This window comes from Cryptomeria japonica, chromosome 8 (genome assembly GCF_030272615.1).
Source record: "Cryptomeria japonica chromosome 8, Sugi_1.0, whole genome shotgun sequence".
NCBI lineage: Eukaryota > Viridiplantae > Streptophyta > Pinopsida > Cupressales > Cupressaceae > Cryptomeria > Cryptomeria japonica.
This window is the reverse complement of record NC_081412.1, coordinates 427,997,481-428,008,904: the sequence shown is the minus strand read 5'-3', so window position 1 is coordinate 428,008,904 and position 11,424 is coordinate 427,997,481. Positions and strand designations below refer to the sequence as shown.

Here is an 11,424-nt window from a genome sequence, read left to right as displayed (position 1 = left end):
CTCTAAACTTAAATTTGAAAAATAAAAACTATTTTTTTTTATGAAACCTTAATATTGAATGAATAAAAAAAAGTGATAATTAATTTTTAAAAAATAAATACAAATAAAATAGAATAAAATTCAAATTATGTGGCAACTTCTCAAGAAAAATCCAAAGAAAAAAGTGCATGGTAAGGCAGTTTCTCCCATTACATGTTTTAACAATTTTATATACGGTTCCCATCCTAACGTGGTAAACAACGTCTCACCTAATCGTAAAACTGGTAGACTGGTAGAAGGGTTGAACTCCCATTACACATCTCATCTGTGGATCCCACAGCAGGAAGCCCATTTAGAGTTCATAGATAATGGAGATGGTTCTGCTTGTTACTTCCAGCTTAAAATAAAACACGTGGTATCACGGCCATTACTATGTGAGCTCCTGATTCTCCGATACCAAAAAATTAGAGAGAAAAAATTCTGGAGTGTTCATCAAACACAAGGTAAGCCTTTAAGCCTGATAAATTTGTAATTTTTTTTAAAATTCAAATTTGGTTTTCCCGGAATGAAATCCATTCCATTCAAATGATCAATGGAAATTCTCCTCCTCATTTGGGGGCTTTCAGTATTCCGAATTTAAAGTTAAAATCGCATGCCTCTGAAAATCTTGAAATTTTTTCTCCACCGCCATCGTCCCATTACTCCTCTTGTGGGGAAAAATTATATCATTGCGATGATTCAGATTGTGATAATAATAAAGGCATGGCAATTGGGTATGTAACTGCAAATTCGTTCGAGACGCCCACAATCTGTGGCTCGTTTGGAAGCTGCAATGATTATTTCCTCGACTCAGAAGTCGGGTCCTATAGAAATATGAGCTTCCAAGATATCCGAAATTTGGAGCAGTTTGATTCCCCTGGGTACGAGACCGAAGGTTCACCGTTGAGATCATCAAGATTGAGGAAAAAAAATAGTAAAAATTTGCACAGGAAGAAGAATTTCTTTTTACCATCAGAAAATGGTATTGGGGTATGGGTTGATAAGAACAATAATAATAACACTAGGGTTTGGTCTGATCCTAACGAAGACGGTGCTTTGAGTACAACAGAGGGTGAAATACATGTGCCAGACGATAGGGGTGAGAGCAGAATAGATGGATGCAAGGACTTGAACACTGCATTGGAACTGGACGGTTATCGGGCAAATAGGGGTAATTTAAGCTTGACATGCCAATCACAGACTTCAGAATTGAATTCAATCAAGAACGACGTGCCTGACAATTTTGAATTTAGAACAATTGAGTGTGTTGAGCCTCGCCAGCTGACTTCAAATTCTTTTGATTGCAGTTTTGGGGAAGATTGTAGAATTGCTGATTTGGATAGAAAGGATGTGGGTGAAGGGCAATTGAATCTCAGGGCAGGTGATTCGGAAGTAAATGGGGCAATCGCTGGTGAAGGGTGTTCTTTTACAAGAGAATTTGTGTCCGATCATGAAGGAGAACGTAATGATGCGTGCGAACTGAGTAGGTTGGATGATATAAATCATTTGTCGATGTCCAAAAGGTCTTCAGATTTTGATAGCCAGAGTGAGTTTGATTCAAAAATGGGAGACGCAACAGATGATGAAGATGACACCTTTAAACCCTCACAGAGGGACAGCTCCTTGAATCCTCGGGTTGATGTGAAAGAAACGGGCAGTGATAACCCATTGCTCTTGAATTCAGAGGTAGTTTTTGGTGCTAGTGATTGGGATGAGTTTGCTGAGGAGGTAAGAGGAAATGACACGGGCGTTTCCAATCAGGAGGTGGATGTCCGGGAGGTCTGTTGTCACGTAGTGTCTAGAAGCACTCACTCCAAGGCAGTAGATGTTATGGAGGATATCCGTGGTGCTTCCAATTTGAAGGTAGAAGATTTTTGTAGTTCATTTACAGGGGTTGCTGGTAAACTTGTTTATGAAGACATGCTCACAACTCCTCTTCACCTGGGGGATATCTTTACTAGCAGTGGAAGTGGCAGGCCAGATCTCGAAGAAGATGATAGACAGGAGATGTCGAGATCTTTTGATTCCGTTCAGACAATAAATAGGTTCAGAGATCCTGAAAATCTGATTACAAAAACAAACAATCATGTATGCGGAGACAGTGGACTGTCCAGCGAGTTGCCAAATTCTCTAGTGGACATTTGTTTGGCTGAAGAGGAAGAAGAAAGGTTGCAATCAGGGAAGTCTCATATTGAAGCTTCTAACCTGGAAGCAGACGTTGAAGTATCTTCTTTGAAGGCATCCTTTATAAAGCTTGAAGATACTAATCATGAAAAGGAACTTCAATGCCTACCTAATAAAGAGGAAATACAGGAAGAGAAGAATCATTCAATATTCTGTGCACCGTCAGTTAGGAAAGCATCTGGTGAAAAAGGCATGTCCTTTCTCTCTTCATCCGATACCAATACAATATGTTTGCCTGTGGCAGCAACAGAAAAAATGTTGGAGAAAGTTCCAAGAATTGAAGTAAATGGTGAGAGTTTTATACCAATGGCATCTAGATCAAGCAATATCCGTCTCTGCAATATGAATCTTGGTATAGAGTCGATAGATGCTGGAGACTGGGGAAAACAAGACCTTGGACCAGATGAGGTCAGTGACACATACATTTGAGTCTTATAAGCACATTTATTTTATGGCAATTGGTTAAAATGTTTTATACATCTTATTAAACTTATTTTGTAGCATTTGGATCAGTTACCTTATTTTATATTTTGGATTTTTTGAGAAACAAACGGAAGTCATTTCTTTTATATTTAACAGAAGTTATTTTTCAAAGGCTGGCCCAACCTGTTTGTCTTAATGAACTTTCTTAATCGTTCCTTTGAATTCCTTGCTGCAGCAGTGAAACAGTGTGATTGCATGACAGTGGTTTTGGTTTACTGAATGTTTTTGTACTTGTGGATTTCATTATGGAAATAGGGTCTGATTGCCAATTATTTTCAAAATTGGGGAATATGATTTCTGCAGTTTAGTTTGGTTTTGCTATTATGAAAACAAATATATGAAACTAACAGTTTCTATGGGGAAGAAGTGACTATCAGACTGATTTGGTATGCTGTTGTTAGTAAAGCCTTTTTGTGAAGAATGTTTTAGTTGCCATTAACATTTCATGTAGGATGTTTTAGTTACACTGCATTGGTGTAGACACTGTAACTACGGGTAGTCATGTAGTATGCAAGGTGAAGTTTTTTACAAATAGCACTTTCCACTTGTAGGCCGATGGTTTAATAATGGTTTGTTATGGCCAACCGTTCATGTTTTTAATATTTTATGCCATTAGGGGGTGATGTGACTTCTTGTGTTTGGTTGTTACTTGTTGGTAATTGTGTAACCAATAAGCGTATGTGTTGCCATTAAAAAAGCAAGCTTGTCAGGGTAGCTATGCTGATTTTGGGCTTCCCTATACTGAATAATTGTAAAGACACTACCTATCTGTAAACATCTGCTTATCAGGTATTTAATAATTTATTGTGTTCATTGTTCCTACTCTTATTGTTTATATTACTGCAATCTGGTAGTGTAGAATTAGTAATAAACATTTTGGCCTTGTTGCCTTTGTAAAATTGGGAAACAAAGACTTTGGAAACAACAATCAGTACGTATTAACAAAACATTAAAAGGATGGCAAAATAAATGGGTCAACTGGTTGATAAAGGTGAGAACGATCTTGCAGGGGATTGAAGATAGTTGTGGGACTTATCTCGAGGAGAGCATGTTTATGAAGAAGTTGAAACAAGTCAATTGCTGCAAGACACGCTTTGAAACAATTTGGTGGTAACTGAAGACATTGAAACACTGCTCAATTGCCTACCTTGACTTTTTGCACAACATTATATTATATTGTAAGGTCTTCGTGCTGAACAAAACTGCAAAACACGATGAGAACAAAGTCTACAGTAGTATGAGGAAAGGGGTTGCTGTGAAGAATAACAAAGATTAAATGATTGATGCTGAACCTTGAGAAATTAAATGCCATTGATTCCAAACAAAGGCATGAAAAAGGGACAAACTGGTGAGGGAGTGGACCAAACTATATGATGGTCGATCCAATTACTTGAACAATGAGAAAGAAGATACGGGATTTGATAGGTTGTGTCTTATAGGAAGTCAAGGCTACTAGTATTGGATGACAGTGGAAGTCAAAGCCAAAGTGTGAGTAGGAGCTAGAGCTGAAACCAAGGGCTCAATTGGTACTGAACATTGTATGCCACCTACAAGTGCTGAGTGGGTGGAGATTGCACTGTAATTGCTCTTGCTAGAGGAAAGAAATGTAATTCTGGTAGATTGGATAATGCTGGCAAGTCCAATAGAGTCTAGGGACCTGTTGACGTGTATTTTGTACACCATCATACACAGAATAAAATACCTAAGGGTATCTTATCCTCTCTTGAATAAAGCCTCTAACTGCTGAAGATTCGCATGAAGGATCAGTTAGGATGACTCCAAGGTTCCTTTTGGTAGGGTCTCTACATGTGGATAAGCTCCAGTGGTATGATGTGATTTGCTGGAATCACAAGGGGACTTACATTGAACTTCCGATCTGCTTTGCTGGACACAGGCTCTGACTAACTTAGATTAAAAAAAATGGAAAAAAGATAAGGGCGAAGAGAGGATCTAATCCTAATACTAAGAATGTAGGAGCAATGATTTGATTTTTGATGAAACTCTAACTAGGTCTTGTTTTGACATCAATGGAACATCTACACAAGGCTAGTGCGATCTTCTAAGGAAGCTTTATGATGTTCAAATCATCATCGCAGGCATAGATACCATCCAAGTTGATGCATATCAATGAAGAGGCAACAATTTGAAATTGAGCTTAGGCTGAACGATTCCAGTTGACTACACAAGGCAAGTCTGCAATCAACAAACTGCTAGTAGTATGGATATACGAATTCCACCATTAATCAATCACATTTCCTCCATTCATCTAATCATCTACCATCTAGAATTGAAGACTCAACAAGAAACCATGCAAATTGCAAGAAAAACGACATATTTCACCATTACTTCAATGAAAATGGAGTTTGTTTACAATCAATGGCAACAATTTCTTGCCTTGTCCTCCTATTCTACTCTAATTGCTATTCTATCAACTATATTCTAACTCTTCCAACTATTTACAACTCTCTCTAATCATCTAAAATTCCTTTTTTACAAAATGAAATGCCTGGGCTTATATAGTGCCCACAATACAATTTGATGGCTTAGATCAATTCAAGATCAATGGCCAAGATTTTACAATGAAAACCCTAATTAGGGTTTGTTACAACCATTACATAACATTTAATGCTTGACCAATGATAAAATTGTATTGCTTGGACACATGTCCCTTCTAGAAAAATCGACCAATGGATAGCTGGGGTAGGTACATTGAAGTTTGTGCCACCTTCCATGAGTTAAGTACATTGAATCTGGACATGCTGAGGTGGACTTCACTGACTGGAGGAGTGATGACTGGGATGCCACCTCATCTGACACTTGAAGCTTGCTAGATATTCAATTTGATGTCGTTGAGAGGCTATCTTTAATTAACTCTTGTTCTAACTCCTTTTGTCCTTGATGTGCAAGATGATGTACCTCGCCTTGGAACGCTGGATTGGAAGAGGTCGCCCTTGTCTTGGCTTGATCGTCCTGGCGAAGACCGTCCTTGATCTGGCTTGATTTTCCTTGAAGAGACCTCCATTTGATGCCTACACAACATTTCAAAATTAGTAACATGATTTTGCAATGAATAGATAGAGAGCAAATTTTAGGAAACTTAATGATAAGTCCTTTATTAATCATTTCCTAAAAACAACTGAGCTAAGGCAAAACAAAATTTCAAAATCCAAAATTAAGGAAATGACGATCAACGTTCAAAATCAAAACAATAAATCCATATCGTCATACCTCTTTGAGAGCTTAACTCTAAAATGCAAAATAAAGGAATTCGCCTAGGCAAAATTTGAAATTCGATAGTCTTGATGTGATCTTCAAAAGAACGTTCCTCTTATCAACTTCGCCACCCTTCAAGTCTTGGACGTGATTTCCTCTTCAAGTTAGCAATTTCGCCATCTTTGATATGTCTTTGACGTCCTAGGCAACTTCGCTCAAATGGAAACTTCAAGTTCGCCTCTCCTTTGGATAGTAGTTTCGCACCACCTTTGATTGAATTCGCTCCTCTTCTTGAATGATAATTTCGCCCTTCCTTTGTATGAAATTCGCTCCTCTTTTGCCTTCTCCAAGTTGCATATGAGAGATGATAAATGATGATGTGAAAATGAAATAAACACCTTCCTTTATAGGCGCTCACCTTCATATTGACCTTAGGCCGACTTTTTGCAAAATATAGCAATTAAAACGATTTTTAAATAAATAATAAAGACCGACCTTGACAAAATAAACCCAAGCGCTCCCTTTTGATTTTTATTAAATTAATAATTAATTATTAAATGCCTTTATTTTTAATTAATAAATTTCGATTTTTTACAAAGGCAAAAAATAATTAATAAATACATACCATGCGCTATTTAAATGCTTTTAATTAAATATCGATTTTTTTTCTAGCATTTAAATAAATTTAAAAAATGTGTTTTAAGCGCCAAAATGAAAAAGTGAGAAGATACGTACCTCATCGCCCTGGTCCCTGACTGAGGGACAGGAGCGATCCATCAATTTGGTCATGATTCTTGCAATTTTTACGTCCAAGGTCTTCATTTCTACGTTGAATTTGCCATTTTCCTTGGGATCTTCGAACTTGATTGACTTATCCTTGCGATTGAATGTCCTTTTGTAGTGATATCGCCTTGGTCCCTTCCTGAGGGACAGGAGCGATCCTAGTGTCCTGGCTCAAATTTGCAAACTTTTGATCTTTGTTCTTCATTCATTGTCTTCCAAAGGACGTCCTTGACCATGCCTATCTTTGCCTTGTCTTGGTTTTGACGGAACATGAGTGTTTTAGTAAAAATCGCTTTGGTCCTTGTCCAAAGGACAGGAGCGATATAGGCTCTTTGTGCAAATTGGTAGCATTTTAACGTTCAACACTTTGGTATATCACCTTCAAAAGACGCCTTAGACCCTTTACCATCTTGCAAAACCTTGGCTTGACGTAAATTTTGAGACACTTGGCCAATATAATCAATATCGCTCTGGTCCCTTCCTGAGGGACAGGAGCGAACTTCAAGTTTTTAAGCTTGTCCTTGCGTTCTTCAACTTGCCATTACCTTCAATGCGTGAAATGACGTCCCTTGATTCCTCTTGGTGGCTTGATACTTGTTAAACTTTCAAAATCTTGGTCTTTATGGAAATTTCGCTCTGGTCCCTTCCTGAGGGACAGGAGCGGATTAGGATATTTTAGAGCAAATCCCTCAATGTGGCGATCCTTGTAACTTTGTGCTTGATGGAGATGCTTCGAAACGTCCTTGGTACCTTGTTCTTCACCTTGGAGTGTCCTGATCTTGGAGGGACGGCAATATAATCATCATATCGCCCTGGTCCCTTGGAGAGGGACAGGAGCGATCTTGGCTTTGTATGCTTCACTTCACTTTGCTAGCTTCTAGATTTATATTCAACGGGTTCATAATGCGTCCTTCCATTCATCCATGCCTTGGAATCGGTCGTAACTTGGCGAGAAAATCATCTATAACAAAAATCGCTCTGGTCCCTTCCTGAGGGACAGGAGCGAACTTAAGCATTTTATTGTTTTGATCAAGTCTGGATGCTCTATCATGCTCATTTCGTCCTTCACCATGCCTTTGATGTCTCGATTCGTCCAAACAAGGTCAGGAATGGCTCAACTAAGCATTTTCGCTCTGGTCCCTTGGTGAGGGACACGAGCGATTCGCCTTGGTCCCTTGGAGAGGGACAGGAGTGCTTTTCGCTCTGGACCCTTGGAGAAGGACACGAGCGAAATTTGACTTTTCGCACTTTCAATCAGGACAATTTTAATGGAATATAACATTTAAGTATAAGTGACATTTCCTTCTATGTTTGAGACTTATACTTTAAGTTATATTCCATATATACTTTCAGGATGTTTGAGAGTGGTTTCAGACCTCCAGGAGTTATATTGCAAAATCTAGTTTTTGGAGGTTTTTTCAGTTTCCAGACTTAGTCAAATTCAGGATCAGGGCATTCCAGACTTAGCCAAATTTCAGGATCAGGACCTCACTCAAGCCGGACTTGCTATCCTATGTGATCCCCTGGGCGACGCTTCAAGTTATATTCATTTGATAAAATGCACCTCTCTGGACCTTTTCACATCGTCAAGACATTAAAATCTTGCAAGGACAAAGCAAAATTGGATTTGTAGCTCCAGTCCTTCACTGAGGGACAGGAGCGATTTTTCCCCTGGAGGCATTTCTGTGCTCATGAAAATCTTCAATTTATATTCAATGGAAAGATCTCGCCTTTCTCCATCACTTCCAATTCGTAATTCATCTTGACCCTGCAGGAATAGTAAGATATTTGAAAACGAGCTCCCGTCCTTCACTGAGGGACAGGAGCGATTTTGCTCCTACAGGCCAAAATATCATGATTTTACACATTTTATCACTTCACAAGGCAAAAACAAATCATTTGAAATGCCTAGGATCAAAATTCAAAAAAGTCAAAATTTGGTCAAAAATATTCAATTGGACAAAAATTCACATTTCATCTTCAACACTTAGACAAATTTAAGCTCTGCATCAACATTCCAATTGAAAATTAGACCATTCTGGCGAATTCATTTCATTCAAAATTTGCATTCTAGAAAAGGAAAATCAAAAAGCCCCCAAAACCGACTGGATCCAAACCAAAACCCTAAAAAGCAAAGCGAAAACGAGCAAAAAACATGGGTCCCCATTTGCAATGGGGCGATGTGTGAAAACGTCACAACAGGACCCCATAGAAGAATCAATGAATACCTTTCCTTTGGAAGGAATTCTTGACTTTGAAGCAGAGTTAAATAGTGATTTCTTCATGAAAGAGGAACAAGCTTGCTTATGATGCAAATATACTTGAGATGGAGGAACTACTAACTTAAGATCGATAACCACAAACACTTGGGCAAGCTTAACTAGTAGTTGAGGGGGAACCTGAAGTCGTCCATGATAGAGTTTGTATTCTTGTTGAAGGGCAAGTGTAGGGACATGTCCAATAGTGGTGACAAACACCCAACTCAAACCTTTTGTAGGAGGATCATATTTGGAGGGTCACCTTAGAGAAATTCCATGGTGATCCATCTACTCCATCTATTGAGAAACCAAAGTTGCCAAAATTTATTGGAGACAAATATGAAGATCATGTGTGTCATTGTAGAATTTGCATTATCACATGGATTGGCAATGTGTAGATAAGATAGATGATATCGATTGAGAATCATTTCAACTTGAGATTCTTTCGAGTACATTTTGAAGAGTGGTGATTCATTGGTATATTGATATCCTAGATCTTGAGAAAGCCATATGGGACAAACTTAGGAATTCAACTCTTGAGTGACAACAATGAGATTGTCGCAAAAATATATAATACCCAATAGGGTAAACATGAGAATTATGAGTCTACAATAAAGAATTATTAAACAAAAAGAGAATTAATTGGTTGATGGTTTGAAAAAGCAATGGTTCATTAAAGGGTTGATACCCTTACTATGAAGGAAGATGAAGGCAATTCCACACTCATCGTGTGAGGATGCATATAATTGTGTAATGGACTTAGAAAGTGAAAATAAGACATCCTCTTGTTTGAGGAAAGTTAAGATGATTTTGATTCAAGTGATAATGAAGAGATCCGTTCAAGCTCTTAGTAGGGACATGTTGAGGATGATGAAAGAGTAAAGGACTCTTTGGCGTACAAACTGTAAAGTAGAAGGTCATACTAAAACTAATTGCCCAAGCAGAATGTTTTGTGAAATTTGTCTTGGGCCATATGGTCAAGCATTGCCCATACAATTTGAAGAATAAGAGTGTCCAAGTATGCTTTGCTCAAGGAGAGCAATTGAAACCACCTGCCACTTAAATGAAGTAGTAGACGAATAAAGATGCACTTACCAGCGCATCCACAAGTGCATCACCTAGTGGACATTAAAATCAAATGCATAATAGAATTCAGAATATGGGTGGTGTTGTGAGGTATTCACACATCGCCCCATTGCAAATGGGGATCCCCACTTTTTTCCTACTTTGGTGGTAGTGTTGAGTATTTTTGCTATTAGCCTTTGCATTTGAAGGGGAAAACAAGGTCAGGCAGCCAAGAGTCAGGTGAATAGCCCTGTATGAAGTGTGAAGTAAGTGAGTAACTTACAAGGTTTGCATGCCATGTTAGTTGAATTAAAAGCCCTAGTTAAGAAGTTCATTGAAATTGCCTGCTTCATGTTGAATGATTGATGAGTGAATTTTCCTTGAGTCTTTTGCTTGAGAATTGGTGAACGAATGAGTTTGAGCATTTGAATGAAGTGATCATTTGTAATATGCCTCATCTCTAAGTCTTCGTTAGGTTTTAACCTCATGACTTCGCAATTTGAAGCAAACTTCAGGTTTCAGGGATTTGGAGCATACTTCAGCTGTGAGAAGATTGGAGCGAACTCCATGAAGGAGACTGGAGCGAATTTCACCTTCAAGGCTTCCTGAGCAAGATGAAGAGAACATCCACTTCATGAATTCCACATTTGAGCAAACCTCATATCAACTTCATGAGTGAGACTTTTGGAGCGAACTTCATGCTTGGGAGATTAGGAATGAAGGAAATTGCCTACTTCGTGATCAAACACTCAAGAGCAAGCTTCATGAGTTCTTTTGAATCAAAATTCCTACTTCATGACTTGCCTCCTTGGAGCGAAATCCCTACTTCATGATCTTATAGTTTGGAGCTAATTTCACCTTCAAGGCTTCATGAACGAGATGGAAGATAAGGAGATGAAGGAAATTTAGAATCACTCACTTCATGTTCAAGCATTCACAAGCGAACTTCATGAGTTAGCATCTTGGAGCGAACTTCATGACTTGCCTTCTTGTAGCGAACTTCATGACTTGCCTCCTTGGAGCGAATTTCATCAATGAGCATACACAAGAAACCCTACAATGAGTGAAGTTGAATGAGAAAAGAAGGATGATTGTCTTGAATGGATTCGATACCAAGCAAACTTCATGACTTCATGTTTTGGAGTGAACTTCATGATTTCACCCCTTGGAGCGAACTTGAACTTCATGAGTTGGACTTTAGGAGTGAAATTTATGAATAGAGAGATTGGAGCAAATTATATCTTCAAGCCTTCGAAGGTAAAGATGGGAATAAAAGGAATGAAGCAAATTAGACAACATGAACTTCATGACTTTACATATTGGAGTGAAATCCTTACTTCATGACTTTGCATATTGGAGCGAAATTCACAACTTCATGAGTTGCCACTTTGGAGTGAAATTCATACTTCATGAGTTGGGT

The 11,424-nt window shown here is 38.4% G+C and overlaps 1 protein-coding gene across 2 annotated transcripts in view; it reads left to right on the top strand.

Moving 5' to 3' along the window:
- Positions 1 to 234: 234 nt before the first annotated feature.
- Positions 235 to 11,424, top strand: part of LOC131067845 (uncharacterized) — a 78,532-nt gene continuing 67,342 nt past the window's right edge. The window contains exons 1-2 of one of the 2 annotated variants that reach the window (XM_059209484.1): positions 236 to 482; positions 1,326 to 2,610. In XM_059209484.1, the coding sequence (XP_059065467.1) occupies positions 1,531 to 2,610 (1,080 nt within the window). In that variant the 5' untranslated portion in view covers positions 236 to 482; positions 1,326 to 1,530. Of the gene's footprint in view, positions 2,611 to 11,424 lie in introns of both variants that reach the window. The other variant, XM_058003013.2, reaches the window with a different exon arrangement.